The sequence below is a fragment of the Mytilus trossulus genome, chromosome 9 (genome assembly GCF_036588685.1).
Source record: "Mytilus trossulus isolate FHL-02 chromosome 9, PNRI_Mtr1.1.1.hap1, whole genome shotgun sequence".
Classification (NCBI taxonomy): Eukaryota; Metazoa; Mollusca; class Bivalvia; order Mytilida; family Mytilidae; genus Mytilus; species Mytilus trossulus.
This window is the reverse complement of record NC_086381.1, coordinates 62808104-62829151: the sequence shown is the minus strand read 5'-3', so window position 1 is coordinate 62829151 and position 21048 is coordinate 62808104. Positions and strand designations below refer to the sequence as shown.

At 31.7% G+C, this 21048-nt stretch overlaps 2 protein-coding genes across 2 annotated transcripts; both read left to right on the top strand.

Moving 5' to 3' along the window:
* The first annotated feature begins 467 nt into the window (after positions 1–467).
* On the top strand, positions 468–4027 carry LOC134684111 (uncharacterized). The gene is made up of 3 exons (XM_063543387.1): positions 468–609; positions 2894–2954; positions 3686–4027. The coding sequence occupies exons 1-3, from the start codon at positions 479–481 to the stop codon at positions 3866–3868; spliced, it is 375 nt and encodes a 124-aa protein (XP_063399457.1). The 5' UTR covers positions 468–478; the 3' UTR covers positions 3869–4027.
* Positions 4028–9344: 5317 nt separating this feature from the next.
* Positions 9345–19204, top strand: LOC134683211 (uncharacterized). The gene is made up of 5 exons (XM_063542369.1): positions 9345–9824; positions 12343–12534; positions 13939–14617; positions 16048–16111; positions 19114–19204. The coding sequence occupies exons 1-4, from the start codon at positions 9350–9352 to the stop codon at positions 16091–16093; spliced, it is 1392 nt and encodes a 463-aa protein (XP_063398439.1). The 5' UTR covers positions 9345–9349; the 3' UTR covers positions 16094–16111; positions 19114–19204.
* The last annotated feature ends 1844 nt before the right edge of the window (positions 19205–21048 follow it).

The following is a 21048-nucleotide window of genomic DNA, read 5'->3' as shown; positions in this document are numbered from 1 at the left end:
TAAAAAAATATGCTTATTTGTGTATTACATATATGTTATTTTTGTATAACAGATCTATGCCTCATTCGCATGTACATTTAATTCGATTTGAATTCGAATCGAATGCGAATCGAATTTGCTAATAGCGTTCACACACTTTTCTTTTTTAATTCGAATTGATTAGAATTGGCTAATTCGAATTACCTAATTCGCATTAGCCTTATGCTTTTGCTAATACGAATTAAAGTTAACGTCGTTTGGACAGTAAAGCGAATTAGACGATCATTGTAATTCAAATTAGAATTGACGTTGGGGCGTAATTTACGTTTTTAATTCGAATTAGAATTGACGTTTGGGCGTAATTTACGTTTCTAATTCGAATTAGTTAATGCGAATCGAATTCGAATTACGTGTGCTCTCAGCACTAGATTACATTTAATTCTTCCATACGAAAATATCATATCGGTTACAGCCACCTTCATCACCAGCGACACCTGATATGTCAGGCGAAAACCCAAAGGAAGAACAGACTAGTGAAATTAACGATGCGATGAATTGGACACTTGTACAAGTAGAGAAATGGCTTAACGATAAGATATTTCAAAAAGATAATATGTTTTTATCAACGAGGTACGTGTCTGTTTTAATTGTGATTTTCTTTACATATTTCTCACAACTGGTTCTATTTCTGATGCTGAATATGATATACCTATGCAATAGATATAGGAAAATGTGGTGTGAGTGCCAAATATGTATATAGAAAAAATGTTTTTTTTAGATTTACATAATTATGCATATATATTATCAGATTATTACATGGCATTTTTCATATCGCATGTATTATCAGCCCTAGGTTCAATATCAGCCCAAGAGCCGCATGGCTCGAGGGCTGATATTAACTGAGGGCTGATAATATATATGCGATATGAAAAATGACATGTTATGATCTTTTTATCATATGCTTCAACAACGGAGAAAATAACAGCTTCATATATTGATCCTTTTACGTGGTTCCCAAATAGAAGTTAAAAGAGTGAAAATTTCACGGACGCTGGACTCCAAACTTTATACATTTGATATGAAATCCTTCTATTATATGCCTCAACAGAGAGGAAACATATTTTAAAACGGACGAATCGACAAAAGTATACATAATGAACACTGTTTGAAAAAGTCAACTTTTTTAATGTAACTTTCTAAATTATGTTTGAAACTTTAAAAAATGCATTTATTTGATAATTTGTATGTTAATTTTTTTTGGTTTTTTTTTTATTTATTAACATGATATTTTAAACAAAAATACTGTCCAGTATCTAAATAATTGTTTTGTACACTACTTTGTAATGTTTTTCATAGCAAACGTATAATTGAGGTGTATTTTCCGGAATTTGCCGAGTATCACCGGAATGCCATGCGATAACGCTACGAAAAGGCATGTGATAAAAATCGAAGCATGTGATAAACTTTTCATATCAGCCCGCTAAACACCAATTCGAAAAAATATCGAATTTACCTTAATTTAATGCTATTATCATACAGTAAAAATCATAAGTTATTTAGTCTAAGTATATGATAAATATATATATCATGAGACAATAAGTGTTTAGTTTCTTTAAAGTCATATGAAACGAGTTAGTGGTGAAAAATAATGTTAAATTTATCCAATTCTTGAACCAATGCACGTATATATGATAAACTTAGTCCTTTGTGCACGATTTCATCACTATTTTCGCAAATATATCATATAATTGTTAATTTTTTTCACTCTTTTTGTTATGATTTAACAAATATAGCTGCTCATTAAATGTCGTGTTTTGAAGCCGAGTTTTACCGATTGTCACCTTATAGTAAACAAATCACAAAAATCATAGGTATTGAACACGTGTTTAAAATGTACAATCAGATATTTGTTTATTTCAATGACAGTTGCGTACGTATTGAGATCACGGAATTTTTACGCGGAGGGTTACGATCGGATCATTATGCAATGTATATATATTTTAATAAAACATAGAAAAGAGTAAGATGTTTCGCGGGTAAACTTTGGGTCAGGTCAAATGTAAAGGGGGTTCCTTAGGAAACTCAGATACGAGTAACGAGACACTTTGGTATAACACCTCTCCTTCAAAAATGGTACAGCCCCTATCGGGATATATAAGCAGGAGAGAATCATAGCTCAGGGTTGTATAGCTAGTCAAGGTCGTTAAAAAACTTCAATTTCTTGTTGCTCAGGGTCGATTACTAGAAGTCTTTGGAGACATAAGACCACGGTATGTTGATATTCGAGATCGCTCGCTCGTATATATTATATATTTAATATTACTAAAAGTAATAAAGAACAGGTTGGTGCCTTTTATAAATACGGACGTGTACATTTACAAGCGGAACCGTAATGTACCGTATAGGACAAGTGTGCGTCTGTGCGACCACCTTGTAAAGTACATAATTGTACCAACGGAACAAAGACAAGTTTGTAAACTTGTAGGGTACATTATTGTACCAGGAGAACAAGTTTGTTACTGAACCAGACACATTTGTAAGAGTACAAATTTGTACCAGTGTATATATTTTGAGTAGAATAGTTTATAGATAGTTTATTAAAGATTGCAAAGAGCAGTTGTACATATTTAGGTTATTTGGAATTTATTTATGAATAAATAAAAGACTGTTTGTTATATATTTTGTAAATAGATTTTTTTTTTATCCAGTATCAAAATGGTAACGGACTCATTCTACATAGAAAAAAACACGCTTACCCTGTGTACACGTTACAGTATCATTTTTCGAATTAACTATTAAGAGTCTGTTTGCGTTTGAAGGACGTCATGTTAGAATAGTCACTTATTTCATTATATGTTTGTTGACGCACAAGACACACAATTTTATATGCATATGAACCTTTGTGTTATTATAGAAAACAGCTAAAGGCTTTGAGAGGAAAAGACGTTGCTTTTCTCAAGCTCCTTGTTCGGGAGGTTAGTTCGTATTTATAATCAAAAGATGCATTTCTAAGAAAAACTTTTTGATTTTAAAGATTAGAATAGAATTTCTGAAAAGAAAAGCAACTTATCAAATTCGTGCGTTCAAAGATGATGATTTCAAGAATGTAGAAAGGTGATTTAAAGAGTCGAGAAAACGCAAGCAGTTATTGAATGAATTTGAAATTCACTTGATTGTCTAAAACGAAAAGCGATACACTGTTATAAACAAGTCTAATAAGAAATGAAACCATACTTTTTGAGAATTTCTTAGTCATTCTTTTATGCAAAAGATCTTTCGAGATCATACAATTTTAGGTTTACAATGTTACTGTGCAATTTCTGCAATCGAATAAACGGCAAATAAATCAAAATCTTTCAGATATGTTGTTATTTGCCATATTAGCCACCAAAGATACAATTTGCAGATTTATTTATGAAGAGTTAACACATTATTTCTTACATCAACAGGGTCGGTACTTTAATTCTGTCTTTTCTATAAATTTCTTTTTTAAAGTTTTTTTGTTTTGTTTTTGTATTGTCAATCTTTTGAGTAAAACCATCTGCAACTGACATTGTCACTTCATTTGAAAACTAGCATTGGTGGGTAAGGTAATCTAGTTGGCATTTATAACACATCTACTTATTTCTATATTAGACAAGGAGACCTTGACGAAACATGTTATTGTGCAGCATAAAAAACATAATTGTTTATTTTTTTCTTTCAGTGTCCAAATACTTTCTACCAAACAATCAGAGAACAGTTGGGGATTAAGGATGTTCAATCAATGTCCGATTTCCGATTCGCTTTGGAAGACATCGGCCATGTTTGTAATGGTCTGCATTCCTCTTCGGAGCAGATTATAAGTTCAAAAACAGTTGAAACAACGAACGTACGCATAACTGTATAGATCTATATGATGAACTGATTACATCTATATAATGAACTGCATAATTAAGTCAGTGAATGTATACCATCACAAGTTTTCTCTGATAAACTGTGGTTCATGCTAATATTAGTTCAGCTGAACCTAAATTTTTGAGAATTTAAATTTTGTATATAATATATAGTTCAGATCAATTGAGATTTCAATGTATAATCAGTGTTCAGAGAGTGAAAATAATTATAGCATTATATCCATGTGCCACGACGCCGATCTCCATTTCACTTGCGCAGATTTTTTTCTTTCACTTGTGCCTATTTTGTCTTTCATATGCGCCGATTTTGTACATGTAAATTATTGGTGAATGTTATTTTTAATTTATCATTATAAACCACTTCCGGTGGCCAGCTGTATTATGTTATGAATTGTTAGTTATAACATGATTATAACTGTTTTCCCTGCTTACCACAGGGTAGTTGGGCTTTTGAGCAGAATTAGTCAATTTAAAAGATAAAAGCACACTGTTAATTTTCTTCCACTCAAATCACAGATTTCAAAAGCACTTGTAACTGAAATTCAAATCCATAAAATCGTTATAAAATGAATAATAAATCTGTTCTTGTTTAGAATTGAATACTATACGTTTGATGTATTCTTTCATTGTAATATACTTTGTACGTATACGTGTTGTATTCGGCAACAACGAAGTTCGAGTTTTCTTTCTTTAGCTTGCGTACAGATGCAGGTATTGACAATAAAATGTTTAAAGAGTTTTATTTTTTACATACGTAGCGGCCTGGGTTTTTTTTTTTTATGACATCCATAAAGACATATATGTTAGTGTGGTGCGTACAAATCTGTTAATTGAAATGCAAATAAACCGATTCTGGATCGTTATCCATCCCCTTACAGTTTTCATCAGGTGTAGTTGTCCAGAAATGAGGTGGATAATATGAAGTTGAGTATATATAAGTATATACATGTAGTACGTAGTCTAAGAATGCATGACATGATTTCTCATCAGAAGAAGCGTCAGACATAATGTCAAACGTGAAGCATTCCTAGATATCATCTTGGGAAGGGATGGTAGCCCGAAAAATTGCGAAAGCAATATACCGGCCGCACTTGAATTTGCATAATACTCTGTACTTAGGCCAACAGACTTGATTTTTCTTCCGCCAGCTCTAAGCCATATGAAAACGACAAAAATCTATTACAGGGGACAACATGTTTAATTGACAATTCATAACATATATGAATAACTGGTTAACGAAAGAGGTGTATAACGATAAATAAAAATTAACTACATCATCTGTAATTTACTTGTACGCAACCGGCGCAATGAAATGAAAGAATAAAATCGGTACAAATGAAAGATCAAAACGAGTTTAAATTGTTTTTTTTGGATGGAGAGTTGTCTCATTGGCACTCACACCACATCTTCCTATATCTATTAAATCGGAGCAAATGTCATACAACCAGGATGCCACCGTTCGTGCTGCTCAGACTTAAGTTTTCTATGCAATGATGTATAGCTAAATACATAGGCTGTTTGTTGTATCTTAATAGTAGTTTTAGTTTTTTGAAATGTTATTGATAGGTTTTTTTTCGACTAACAAATGTCAAGTATTTTCTATTTCCGTTTATAATTTATAATAATATTTGCCTGCAAGGATATACAATATGTTTCATGTGAAATATAACATAACAGAGTTCACATATGGAATATGATACATTTACTTGGATATGTTTTTTTCGAAATTTTGTTTCATTTAGCATAGTATACTTCATTTTGGTCTTTTGTGGATAGTTGTCTCATTGGCAATCATACCACATCTTCTTTTTTATATTCAATTAAATAAATCATATTAATACTTATAATAGTTGCTTATTAGCCATTCTTGGGGGTATTGCTTAAATTTACTTATACTTATGTTCATGGTCCATATGCTTGCGACGACTTCGTAAACAAAAATTTCGAACTTATCAAGCGGTAACCTAACTTGGAATGCTAGAGAGAACAGATATATTTGGTTGATAAAATTATTGAAAGCAGCGTTTACAATCTCGTCATACAAGTAAATCTAACCTGACCCACTGCAGGCCAAGTTACGTTTTATGGGCAAGTCTGTATGTCAGATACTCTTAGCAATCATTATAATTTATATATGGTTACATGTAATTGGTTCAATGGTGTGTACATGTATATATATATACATATGTTAAGTTTTCGCGGGCAAGTCTTTTAGGTATTATAAACAATATTAGTTCAAATAAATGTGTTGTATTTAATGCATGGTTGTAGTATAGGTCAGGGTTCACATGACCTTGCAGGCGTTGTTTATGTGGTTCATTGTCTAGCTTCACGTGTCAAAGTGGTTAATATAAATATGAGAAGATGTGGTATGCATGGTTGCTAATAAGACAAATCTCCATCCGAGACCAAATGACATACATGTAGAACTATGCGGCATACAACATTAAGCAATGAGCAAAACCGACTACGCAAAGTCATCTATAAAAGGCCCGAAAATGACGAATATAAAACAATTCAAACAAGAAATCAAACGGTCAGATTTATTAACAAAACAATGAATGAAAAACAAGTGTGATATACAGCAACAATTTATATGCAGAGAAACTAATGTCGCTGTTCTTCAATTTGGACAAGTAAAAGTAAGATTAAATTGTCACCCTTTTAATTATGCTCTGTTGAGCAAGTCTTCTGTTATCGTTAAACTTATTTAAAACTATGTTATTTGGCCCCACAAATAAATAGTGATTTTGGCGTTTACAACAATCCTTAGCGGACATAGTACGACTAGACAGACGGAGAGAAATAAAAAAATTGAAAACTACAGTTACACGTCTGCTTTCAATTTGTGGTCCTTGATATAAGTATTTTTTGTACATGAACATATAACTGGACTATTCTATTAAAATTTTGGAATCGATGCGACCCCGGCAAAAACAAACACATGATGGGGTCAAATATACGTTTTTGGCAAACGGATGAAAATTCAAAATTTTACGGGACAAAAAGTCACAAATAATTTGTCATAATTAGTCATAAGTTGTATTTTTTTTAAATATATATTTGAAAGGTCTAAAACAAACTATTATTTATTACATTTATTGATGTTGCCTTGATAAATGAATATTTTAAAATTGAAATCAAGAGTTATATTTCTTGGCACGAGGTATAACCATAACGAAAATGTACATACACATTAAGCCACTACTATGACAAATTGTTTTCTGAACAATTATTTGATCAGTATTTATTTGTTTTAGAATACATTTTGCTAAAAAAAAGTTAAAAACAAAAGTCCAAGAAAAATGCACTAATCTTATTAAAAGAAAAATAACCTCGAAACTGAATTGTGACTTTATGTCCTGTGACTTTCTGTCCTACAGTGTTATTTTCATGGGCGATTTGGCAAGCTTAAAAATAAAAAAAAAAAGATGTGTTATGATGGCACATGAAACAACTCTCTACAAGAGACAAAGAAATTAACAACTTTAGTTCACAGTAAGGCCGTTAGCACTGAGTAAATCTCATACCGCATAGACAGCTACAAAAGACCCCTAAAAGACAAATTTAAAACAATTCAAACGAGAACAATTAACGACCTAATTTATGTTCAAAAAATTAACGAAAAACAAATATGTAACACAACAACCATTGAATTACAGGCTCCTGCTTGACTTGGGACAGGCACCTTCATAGTGTGGCAGGGTTACACATTAAAGCAGGATCCCAAGCCTTCCCTGACCTGGGGCAGTGGTGTAACAGTACAGCATAAGCACGAACTATAAAAAAAAAATGAAAAAGAAAGATTCCTATTTAAAAAAATTGTCCATCTCATCCCCCCACACCCACAATATCAAAACGATTTAATTTAACAAAATGACTGTGACAATCGATAAAATAAAATATTTCTGAATGACTTTCGCATTTGCATTTTTAAATGTTCGTTTGGTAAGTAAGTAAGTAAGTAGTAAGTAAGTAAATTTTATTTAGAGTCGGCATATATATACATTATAACAGAGAAAACATGAGCTCTGGTGAGCTCTTTAACCGACTATCACATAAAATAATCATGCAGCATCATGCAAATACTACCAAATAAAACATGCAATATAATGAAAGCAATGGTACATTTGTACTTCCAAATTTCACGGCTATGAGCCGAAAATAGTATGCTGGACTCTGTAACAACTTGGTAAATAAACTCCCACCATAACAAACTCGACATGAAAATAAACTCGGTCGCTATAGAACGGAATAAAAGTATAATTATGACACCCGTTTTTAATCATCTTATGTATAAGTCAGGTCACTGGTGCACTTGTGGTGTACCCCTGCTCGCTTTCCCAAAAAATAAAATTAAAAGAGATAATAACTTCCGATAACTATATGAATTTGTTATCAAGCATATGTCAACTTTAAGCCTTACAATCTCAATACATATAAAATAAAATTGAGAATGGAAATGGGGAATGTGTCAAAGAGACAACAACCCGACCAAAATAAAAAAACACAACAGCAGAAGGTCACCAACAGGTCTTCAATGTAGCGAGAAATTCCCGCACCTGGAGGCGTCCTTCAGCTGGCCCCTAAACAAATATATACTAGTTCAGTGATAATGAACGCCATACTAATTTCCAAATTGTACACAAGAAACTAAAATTTAAATAATACAAGACTAACAAAGGCCAGAGGCTCCTGACTTGGGACAGGCGCAAAAATGCGGCGGGGTTAAACATGTTTGTGAGATCTCAACCCTCCACCCTATACCTCTAACCAGTGTAGAAAAGTAAAAGCATAACAATACGCACATTAAAATTCAGTTCAAGAGAAGTCCGAGTCTGATGTCAGAAGATGTAACCAAAGAAAATAAACAAAATGACAATAATACATAAATAACAACAGACTACTAGCAGTTAACTGACATGCCAGCTCCAGACTTCAATTAAACTGACTGAAAGATTATGATTTCATCATATGAACATCAGGCACAATCCTTCCCGTAAGGGGTTTAGTATCATACCATCATTACATATATGAGAAGAACATAACCCGTGTCATATATATCTTTTTTTTTTACACCTTAAATTTTGTTAAGAAGTTTTTATGATCACGGAATTCAATTAAATAAAAAAGAGGCTTTTAGTTACCTCATTTATATATAATAAAATTAAGGATTTGTATAGTCAGCAAAAGTACAATCTACAAATGATCATAGTTCTGGATTGTACAGTAAAAAAATAAATTAAAATGGAGAATGGAGATGGGAATATATATGCAACTATGAAGAGACAACGAGCAGGCAACTTGTTTTGTTAAATTTTTCATAGTTAATGTTTATTCTTTATACTATTCCGAGTTGTATTCTAGTTTACGTAAAAATCTTTAGACACACAACATGGGTAAACAATATCAAGTTTTCACACATGGTGCTCCGAGGTCAACAGAGGAAATTACAAGCAGTAACAACAACAAATATGGCGTTGCTCTCCCTACTACGGAATCTTCCCAATCAAAACAAAATGAAGAAATTGCGATGTTTAGTCAACACTAATCATGCTTATGTATTACTAAGACAGACATTTTCATCGACATGTACGAATCAGATAAATGGTATCAGTGAACCCCAAAAAATACAATTGAAATATGAAATTGAAAACTACATAAACAATCACAAATACACTTTGATTGCTGCCACAGCTGATGTTTGTAAACAAAAGTTTCAAGAACACGTGATTGAAAATAATCTAGGAGAACCATTCACTAGCAGGAGTAGCATATGGCAATTTCCATGGAAGCTAACTCAAAAAGACAAACCATTTATTTACGAAAATTCAGACAATATATTTGCAAGAGGTTATGATGCACTTGAGGATTATTTACATGGTGAAAAAGTTGACCATCAGGCGTGGGCTGCTTTCACAGCACTGGAAAGATTTTATAACAATAAGGGTAATTATAATACTATGGCATACTTCTCAGTGAACTTTGGGTCCATGCAACCACCATCCAGTTCTCTCCCTTATATGTTTGCACCTACATGTAGTCCAATTAATAATGATGTCTTGATCACAGGCTATTATAATTTTTTTCTTTGACGCCTCAGGGGTGTGAATATGCTATGCCCAACTCGCCGACTCGTACATTTGAACAACCGGACAAGTAATTATTTTTGTCTTGGTTGCCCGTGGAATAGTAAAAAAATATACCAGACAAAGTTCAAATCCAACAAAACATGAAATTATTTTCAAAACGTTTAAAGATGTTTAATTTATGTAAAATAAACCAATGTTCATGACAATAAATATTACATAATACCGAAAATAAATGGCTTATCAAAATAAATAAAAATAAGTATGCAAACCCGAGTCACTTAACATTGCATTATGGCTTTGTCCATTGACTCAGGATTTTGATTAAGTTTTATCCATCAGTTAGCGGAAGTGTCATTTCTTTAAATTTTGTATCCAGATTCAGATTGATAAATACAGTTACTTAATAAAAAGCTGGGAAAGCAAGACAAAAAGAGTTATGAGTCGAGTAGAAAACCTTAAATGCAAATAGAGGACACAGAGTATTTAAAAAAAAATGGAAGCTAGAACCTGGATACGTACCCTACTTATTATAAAAACTGCTGCAAAATTGTCCTTTACATGTCATTTCATTGGTTGGTTTGCTGTTAGGTTTCTGTCCCACTGATGTTACATGTATCCCATTTCCTACTTTCCTAATTTTTTACACAATTATAAACAAATGGATATCATTTGTTTGTGATGCACAACAGTGCTAAGTAAGAATCATATATATTAGCTAACAAGAATACTTCAATATTCATTGGGATCAGAAGGGCGCAGTAACTTTTTTTCCGAACAAGTGTATTTTTTAGTTTTACTTGCCCAGCAATGCCCAGGGACAAGTGCTCACAACAAATACGTATTTCCAGACCCCTGCGCCTTAACATTGAGGTAAGGCGTCAAAGAAAAAATTATCATAGCCTTTCAAGACGTTATAATTATTTGGACTAGTACAAGTTCGCACCACACACATTTGCATGATTTGCACCCTAGGTCTGTTCACATCCTTTTTGTTGGGTTGTGTGGAATAAATATTTATTAGAATTAAAGTATGTGTACTCCTGCAAATAAGACTTATTATTGTTTCAGAATAAAGTGACATTTATTATAAAATATTAAACAAGTTTGACAGTTTCCTTTAGCATGTTTAGCATGTTTATAAGTGAACATTTATAATAGACATATACTATACATTTTTTAATAGAAATTGTGACATCACAATGCATTCTTTATAACACGGAGACCCATGAAACGAAGATAACTTTTTTTGTCATGATGAAATGGGACTATTATCATGATTATCATGATTATAAAATGTATGTTAAGTTATGTCCGAGTGATAATCAGTGTGAAGTTCTTTTATCTAAGACATTTTTTTTAAAAGATAAGTAGGGGAGGTGTTGGCATGAAAGGTATATTTTCCCCTTAAAATTTGCACTGCATAGATTGTCCTCTGACATACATGTATCTGACATCAGCTTAATAAGGAATATTTTGAAAAATTTACCTTTCTCAGCTCAGCAAAAATGTTAAGTTTACACACCCACCTAAAATCCTTGATTATCCCCTGAATATGACAAACATTTTCAAACATGACATTAAATATTATTTTATTTTCTAAAGAAAACCTCATGTAAACATGGTAAAATTTCCAGAATGATACCAACATGACCAATAACACATTCTGAATAATTTTTTTCTAACTATATTTAATTGAAAATAAAAAAAACCAAACATGACAAATAAAATGAGATGTGTAAAAATTAATGGGTTGTTCTTACATTGTTGTAGATGTGATATGATTACCAATGAGACAACTCCCCACCAGAGACCAAATAATAACTTTAGGTCACTATACAACCTTCAACAATGAGCAAAACCCATAACGACATAGTATGTACTTATTCTATATCATGTACATGTTTGTACATGTACATAAGATAGAAAAAAAGACCCCAAAATGACAAAGTTTGTAATACTTTAGAAGGTGTGATTATTTCATTGCAATTATTAACCATAAACATGCAGAAGGATCAGATACAGCAAAAATATATCAAACAAGAAATCATGTTTGAATCTTCAGAAACAATTTTAAGTTCAGGATGGTTGATAGGAAATTTATGATAAAAACAATTTAATTTAATTTAATTAATCCCATGCAAGGCATGCCTACATTCAGGGGTAATACTGAAGCTTATACAATATACATGTTATACAATTTGTTATGACTATGATTACTGTTACAGGTTAATATGATAATTGTGTTGATTATTTTGGATGAAGAGTTCTATCCCTTGTTAGTGTATATTGCTTAAAACAATGTCATACAATTGCAATGTACATATATATATTACATGTATAATGACTAGTATAAATTATAGAAATACTTTTTTCAGAACTCCATGAAAGAAACCTTGCTCAGCTAAACAGCATGAACCTGACAAAGACAGAAACTGCATCATTATTAACTAGACACCTTCTTTCCCAGCTCCTTTATAATCCGACAAATCACATTATAGATGCAAGCTTGTCTGGAGACCAACCATATGATTGTGGCGCTCCAGTACAATTTGGATACACACATTTTGGTAAGATATGTCATGTATAAACAAATAATATGATGAATAACAGGTATAGCCTATAGGGACAAAACATAGAAAATCACATGACAAATTCAATGAAAACATGTCAAATCTGTGCAGATTTGGAATTCTTTTAAGGCTTGTTTGCTGCAATTATTTTTATGCCCACCCTACAATAGAGGAGGGGCATTATATTTCTGGTCTGTGCGTCTGTCTGTTCGTCCATCTGTGCATCCTTCTGTTCGTCTGTGTGTCCTTCAGTTCATCTGTGTGACGTTCTTTGCGTCCGTCTGTCCCGCTCCAGGTTAAAGTTTTTGGTCAAGGTAGTTTTTGATGAAGTTGAAGTCTAATCAACTTGAAACTTAGTACACATGTTCCCTATGATATAATCTTTCAAATTTTAAAGCCAAATTAGATTTTTTACCCAATTTCACGGTTCACATTTAACATGGAAAATGATAGTGCGAGTGGGGCATCTGTGTACTTTGGACACATTTACTTATATACCTTAAAGCAAAACTGTGATAATGCAACTTAACATTGCTAAATGTAGAGATTTGTATTAACAACTTATTATATGAAAATAGAGAATCAGTGCTGTTCAATTATATTTAAGTAGTTATTCCACTTGGGTATACACTCTATTAAAAATTGTATTGTATTAGGGCTCTTAAAAAAAAACCAATTCCTGTCAGATTTTTTTAAATTATTTTAAATTTGTGTCCAAATTTTACATCATCAATGCTTGTAATGATTCTTATGATAGACAGACCGCAGTGCTGCTTATGGATTTTTTAAAACAGGCTATGGTCATGTCCCTTGGAAATGTCAATTATTATTATCTCTTAAAGTAATGCATATGAGTATATTTTTTGATACATATTATTTGAATTAAATGCATGTCATGCATGTAGGTGAAAAATATTTGGATGGAATAAAAACTAAATGTGTTTAGAAGGTCAATGTAAATATGAAGGATATAAACAATATTCATACAGGGAAGAAAAACATTTTATTTGTTCTTGATACCATGGACACTAAAAATAATAAAACCCTAATAAGCATGACTTTTCTTTCAATTTCTAGAGCCCTTTAAAAAATTAGATTTTCCTACATTGTACAAATGTTGTGCAATAAAATGCAAGTTGATTCACCAACATGACCATGATGACCAAGTGAATGTGATTAATTTTGGCATGATTATTACCACTAATTGTGTCTTATTCATGGAAGAACACTGTAAATTGTTGAATGATTATGATGTACATTAAATAACCTTTATATCTTCACAATCTAATAATATGCTATGCACATACAACAAATATTTGACACTGGGCATTAAGCAAACAACAATCAATTAATGCTTGGGGTGCTTTAAACACTTTTGTAATTTAAAATTTATTTCTTCAGGAAGTACCCGTCTTTTTTATGGAAATGCAGATATCACATTGTTTCCAACAACCAAGGACATATATTTAGGTTCTCAAGCAAATACAGCTGCTGTATTTAATATTGGAGAACCAGAAGAAAGTCCTGATGTAAACAGATTACACCCAACATGGAATACTGAAGATGATGATAATGATGAGGAAGAAGAGATCTGTGATGCAAACAATGGTGAAAACTTAAATGATGCAGACATAAATAAAGTTTGTAAACAAGCCATCTCTTTGTCAATGTGGAAACATAAACAAAGGGTCTTGGCCTACAATGGAAACATGGACTATGGTTTGTCGATGGTGCCTGTCTGTGCCATTAATAAACACAAATATATGGTGGCTTTGTATTATGCTCAGCATGATTACCTATTGAAAATGCAAAAGAAAGACTTTTTACAAATTTTCGACAAGGACAAACTAGAATTTTCTACAATTATTAACCTCTGGATGTTAACCCATTACAATTTATTCTGCACAGAACCGTCTGATGATGCTATCCAAATCCTTAAAGGCACTGGTGGCTTAATAAAAATATTGGGAGAAGAGGAGTTTAAGGATGTTGTTAAAACTTCCAAATTTGATTATGATATAGATCCCAGTGGAGATGAGTTTGAGGTAGACGTGCAGAATGATTCGATTCCTGCTTCAGGGTAAGTTGCCCCTTAATCACACTGTACACATATAAAAACACATACATGTAAGATATTGTACTTATAATTTGGTATGCAACACCCCTTGTTTTGTTTACATGTACTACAACCTATAATTTGCACTTAAGGACATACTTAGGTGATTAAGGTTAAGGAATAAGTGTCAGATGCTCAGACTCCTTGTTGTTTTAATATGTTACAAAGTAAAATATTTTTGCCCCATAACCAGTCAGATATATAACTCTATAGGGTTATTCCAGGAAATAACTTGCATGTGTTATCACAGAACTTGCACCTTAAATTATCTGAATCTGTAATAACATATGCTTGTTATTTGTAAAATTATTTCATTTATGATGAGTGGGCTCTAGGGAACTCTTGAGACTTTGCCCAGAAACTAAATGCATAGTCTTGATAACAAATTTTTTTATTAGGGCAAAAAAAATATATGTCTGTTTCCTGCTGCCAAGTCAAATAAATCAGGGTCGGTAGGTCGAGATTTTTTTTTTTTTTTTTTTTTTAATTTTTGCACTCCCTGTCAGATTTGCAGTTGGTTAAATGTCGTGTTTGGTTAGGGTCATGTACCCCAAAATGATTTAATCCCTTAAAAGAAGCTTTAATTTAATAATCCTTCAAGTGCCGACATTTTTTAAACCTCAATTGTAGCACATTTGTCCTGGGAGCAGCCATTTTATTGTTTGGGGCATAGTAAAATACGGATCTGGATCGGACCGGAAAAGATTTTTTCTGGACCGGAAATTATTTTTCCCGGATTTGAATAAAAAGATCTAGGGTTGGGGGGTTTGAGTCAGGGTCGGTTGGGAAACAGGAAACAGACATATAGATATAGGAAGATGTGGTGTGAGTGCCAATGAGACAACTCTCCATTCAAATAACAATTTAAAAATTAAACCATTATAGGTTAAAGTACGGCCTTCAACACGGAGCCTTGGTTCACACTGAACAACAAGCTATAAAGGCCCCCAAAATTACTAGTGTAAAACCATTCAAACGGGAAAACCAACGGTCTAATCTATATAAACAAAATATTTTTTTTTGGCCTTCAATTAATACCTTTTGATGGACTATGTTAAATCAATTAGTCTAGGCTATTAAGGGATAAACTTAGCTGTGATAACAAGGCTCAGTTATTAAAGGAATGTTACTTATTATATATAAGACACTTGGGAATTACTGAGAAACTTGCGCAGAACCTCATTACATGCTCTGGTCATTATTTCTTACAATAAATTAAACTACATTGTAATTAAGCATGATGTATGTTGAGCAAATGCTTTGAAGTGATATAGAGAAGTCCAAATATATAGTTATGTAATAGGAAATGAAGGTGCATCTACTATGCAGACAATATATCAAGTTATTACAGTTGTTACATTTGTATTAATGTAATGTTTCATACTATTTTACAGAGCAGGAAGATCAAGGAAATATCCAAAGATTAACCAAGAGCAATAAAGAAAACAAGACTCAAAGGTATTCATTGTGTATTGTCTTTTATTTATTGTACCATAATGTTTGTCTTTTAAATTTTCCCTTGCCCTTACTGTCCAAATGTGAAATATTTTTACTCTTAATTCAATTGCATGGTTATAAACAAGAATAACACAGAAATAGGAATAATTGCTCGCAGTAACCTAATATTTTCTCTTGCGATACAATTTTTATCGTCAATAACGGTACATTTTTTACCATTCAAAAATCCCAAATACATATCACTAACATAAGAGGCAATGTACATATACTTATATGACAAAACTTGATTTGACATAACTGGGGGAGCACGTCTGATACTAATACATTTAAGGAGGCTCGAGGGTATAAGATTTCAGAAAAAATTAAACATTTATTTTTCATTACAAATTTTAAAATTACCTTAAGTGGTTGTTACTTTATCATATGGTACAAAAATTATTCCAAAACATCAATTAGTGTTGGCCCCAGGTGATTTTTAAAATGTAGATATCATTGAAAAAGCTCCAAGTTATCTCCCTTTGGTGCAAAAATGCCCTTTTTTGGCATTATAATTGAAATATCTTTTTTAACTCATTGGTGTCCTATATTTTTATGCCCCACCTACGATAGTAGAGGGTCATTATGTTTTCTGGTCTGTGCATCCCTTCGTCCGTTTGTCTGTCCGTCCGTCTGTCCCGCTTCAGGTTAAAGTTTTTGGTCAAGGTAGTTTTAGATGAAGTTGAAGTCCAATCGACTTCAAACTTGGTACACATGTTCCCTATGATATGATCTTTCTAATTTTAATGCCAAATTAGAGATTTTACCGCAATTTCACGGTCCACTGAACATAGAAAATGATAGTGTGAGTGGGGCATTCGTGTACTGAGGATACATTCTTGTTTATTGTTGTTTTTGAATAAGCTGTACATAAACTAGTAAATATAAATTGTAAAATTTTAGCGATTTCTGTAATTTAGTTTTTTTTTTATTTCGATATTACCTCTTTTTTCTCCTATTAGTTCAACAGATAATAAGTACTTTTACAAAAATGTATGCTTCTTTCGAAGGTAGATTGTGAGCGTAAATGGACAGTGACCCCATTTTTTTATTTCATTTTTCTTTTAAGCATGAGATAAAGTTCATTAATAGAAAAATATAGCGAAATCCTAAATTAAAAAAAAAAAATGACTTAGACCAGCAAGCCCCCTTAAATGCTAAATTTTATATAGTACCATAAAACCCCAGCCATAAAAACCACAATAACTTTTTCATGCACTATGCTTTATATTTAGTAAGAACAGTTGCAGAACTACAACTACTAGTAGTTCCCATTTACATATATAAAGCACACAAATAGCAGATGGGAAACCAAATTTCAAATGAAATGAAATATATTTAATGTAATTGCTCATGTTGCGTGATCTAGCCTCCTATTTTATTGTTCTTCTCTTCAAATAAGAAAGATAATTAAGTACATCAAAAGCTAGTTTACACAATTTAATTTTTGGACCAAAAGAATGGTTAGTTCACACTGACTCTATAAATATTTAGTTTCTACTTTCCTTATACAATATATCATATATAGGGAGCAACCATTTAACTTCGAGGAGGGGGATGTTATTTTTTTGTTGTCTTAAATTTATTTCAGCGCGAAGAGGGAGCATTTATGTTTTGTTTTTAACGCTATCAATAAATTATTGTTTTTTTATAATTGAACACTTTAAGTTATGAAAAAATCTGAAAATTTAGATGCAGATTTTTTTTGTCATCATCTCAATCACAATATTTTTTTTTTTTATTATTAAATTAGGGCATTCTAATGGAAAACAACCCCTAATTTTATCTTGTACTTGTTGTTACCAATAAATCATATATTCAATCATTCCAGGGGAAATAACTCTTACAAGATTTTAATGATTTGTTTTAACCAAATGTATTTTAATAGAATTTTGCATCTCCCTTTTTTATCACGTGCTCCAAAACTCTGTGTTGGTTGCTAATGGAAGTCATGATCAGCACCAAAACCTATTGGTTCAATAGTTGCCAAATGAAATATTTTGTGTAGATTATAACTAATGGAAAGCTAGGTTTTTTAAAAAAACACTTTCATAGATGAATGAAAATAGTACATACATGTATGCATTGATTAGATAAATTCTTTACCACCAGAAATTGGCTTTGTATGTCTTTAAATGACAATTATTTACATAGAAACTGTAAACAGTAAAAACAATCATTTGCATTATTGAGGCAGGATCTGCTGGGCCTGCATCAATATTCCTTTTCACTATTCTATTGGGTATTTAAACATGTTAAAAAAAAATAAAGAATGTCACTTTTATTTTTTTTTGTCAATTAATTTAACTCTTTCCAAATAAGCTAAAGTTTAATTTTTAGTGCATGATTCTCCTTTCTACATGTTCTATATCACTTATTTATTGACAGTAGTTTATATAAATCAAACTTTTTATTGCCATATAAACCAACTCTTATGATTTGTGACAAAAACCACATTAACATAATGCCAAGAAAAAAGCATGTACAATCTTATTAAACAAACTAATGAAAATAGTACATGATTCAATTATGAGTCCCCTATCATTACTTCCAATAACTTTTTTTTAATAAAGGAACCTATGCTTCCTACCTGTTTTTGTGTTGATGGGCAAAACATATTTACTATTTTTTTATTTTCGTTGAGGCTATTAAAATTTTCTATATTTTTAGTGTTTGTTAATTTCAATAAAAACTGGTCTAATGGAAGCGTTTTTCCTGCCATACAACAACACATGTTTAAATTTAAACTTGCAATTTAACAAATATCATGCAAAGTAATAACTGATATACATGTATAAGTATGTAATATCAATTTAATTTGATAGTTTATCATTTTAATGGGAGAATAATTTATAAAAACCTTTGTATCAAATATTTTTTTTACTTGTGTATTGATTTAGTACTATACTGATGTTTTTTTTCAATATTATAATACTCATACTGTTTAAAAAATTTATTTTTAACAGGTGTAATCAATAGGGAAATGGATGAACTGGTTTAGTGAGAACTTAATGAATTTTACAGAACAGAAGAGATTGTCTGTGATATTGACTAAAATATATATATGAAAATGATTAAAATATTGATTAATGCTCTTAAATTATTTCGTAATTTATAGCATTTTCTACTGCAATAGTGAAAGTTTACTTTAAATACTTAAAATGTTAGGCAAGTGGTTAAACAATAGGGTATTTATATTAATTATTTACCCTAAAGGTATTTAGAAAATAAAAACACATTTTTCATTTTAGAAATAAGTCACCATACCAACATATCAATGCCAGAACTTTAGAGTATTATGTTTTCTATAAAAAAAAAAAAAGAAGATGTGGTACAATTGCAAATGAGACAATTCTCAACAAGAGACCAAAAGGACACACAAATTATCAACTGTAGGTCACAGAACGGCATGGAACAATGGACAAAGCCCATACCGCATTGTCTGCTATAAAAAGCACAAAAATGGCAATGTAGAACAATTTTTTACCCATTCTGCTGTCCTTCAGTTAGTCTGTCTGTACATCAATGTGTCCATCAGGCGGTCAGTTCAATTGTCAGTCTGTCAGTCCTTTCTTATCGTTGCAGTTCCACTAAAACAGATTTCACAAATCTTTGTAAATGACAAGGACATACTTTTAAGCTGTGCATAGCGACAATAAATTATGATCATACTACTTCGAATGTTTATCATAACAATTTCCAAGAATGGTTGCCGTTGGTTGATATGGTGTTTTTCGTTTCTCAATTGTAATGTAGATTAGATCGTTGGTTTTCCTGTTTGAAATGTTTTACACAAAGTCTAGTTATTTTTGGGCACTTGGCTGTTAAATGTAAGCCAAGGCTCCGTGTTTAAGGCCATACTTTAGCCTTTAAATTTTAACTTTTTATACATTGTTACAAAATAAACTGAGATGGAGAGTTCTCTCAATTGCCTGACAACATCCTATTCATATAAACCGTGCAGTTTTTGTCTTTCATAATACAGTACAAAAGTACATGATAACATAAAGTACATGATAATATAAAGTACATGATAACATAAAGTACATGATAACATAAAGTACATGATAACATAAAGTACATGATAACATAAAGTACATGATAACATAAAGTACATGATAATATAAAGTACATGATAACATAAAAATGTTGTGTAATTTATTGACACGTCACGATTTTCTGCATTTCTGAACATGAAGTGCATATAAAAAATAAATTTCTCTGTTGAGATGTAGAGAGCAGAAATAATTGATTTTAATGTTGATTTAATGATGGATATTAACCAGATTGTTTTTTAATACATTCTGCTATGGAATTAATCTGTAAAAAGTCAATACGACTGTTGGTAGACCTAAATGTGGACAAGAAAATCAATTATATAATTTTTATAAATTTACTGTTTTCAGTATGAATTATTCGAAATACTAAGGATTTAATTGTGCTAGACATAGATTACCTTAGCCGTATTTGGAATATCTTGTCTCCTCAATGCACTTAAACTTTGTACTTGTTTGTCTTCCTAACTATTTTGATCTGAGCGTCACTGATGAGTCTTGTGTAGACGAAATGCGCGTCTGGCGTAATAAATGATAAGACTGGTACCGTTGATAACGATTCAAACGTTTAAAGTGCCGTTTCAATTGGGGATAGTGTTATGGGATTGGATAAGTAGACTATTCGTTTAAAGTTGTATATTGCAGAAGCCATCTCATATGTACAAAAGAACAACACAGTATTTATCACACATTTACAATAGCGCAATAATACAATGTATGAGTCCAGAGCCACATCAAAAAGATTGCACCAAAAAATAGACTTAACAGTAAAAGTAATATTTAAATAGGCAAATAAAATAATACTTTAAAACGTGCACGTAACAAGATGATAAACAGCGTCAGTAC

What these genes read in the sequence shown, in the direction of transcription:
- LOC134684111 (XM_063543387.1), top strand. Translation starts at nt 479, where the DNA reads ATGTCAGGCGAAAACCCAAAGGAAGAACAGACTAGTGAAATTAACGAT. An exon ending in AATATGTTTTTATCAACGAG is followed by an intron (nt 610 to 2,893) that starts GTACGTGTCTGT and finishes GTGTTATTATAG; the next exon opens with AAAACAGCTAAAGGCTTTGA. An exon ending in TCAAGCTCCTTGTTCGGGAG is followed by an intron (nt 2,955 to 3,685) that starts GTTAGTTCGTAT and finishes TTTTTCTTTCAG; the next exon opens with TGTCCAAATACTTTCTACCA.
- LOC134683211 (XM_063542369.1), top strand. Translation starts at nt 9,350, where the DNA reads ATGGCGTTGCTCTCCCTACTACGGAATCTTCCCAATCAAAACAAAATG. An exon ending in AAGATTTTATAACAATAAGG is followed by an intron (nt 9,825 to 12,342) that starts GTAATTATAATA and finishes TACTTTTTTCAG; the next exon opens with AACTCCATGAAAGAAACCTT. An exon ending in ATTTGGATACACACATTTTG is followed by an intron (nt 12,535 to 13,938) that starts GTAAGATATGTC and finishes TTATTTCTTCAG; the next exon opens with GAAGTACCCGTCTTTTTTAT.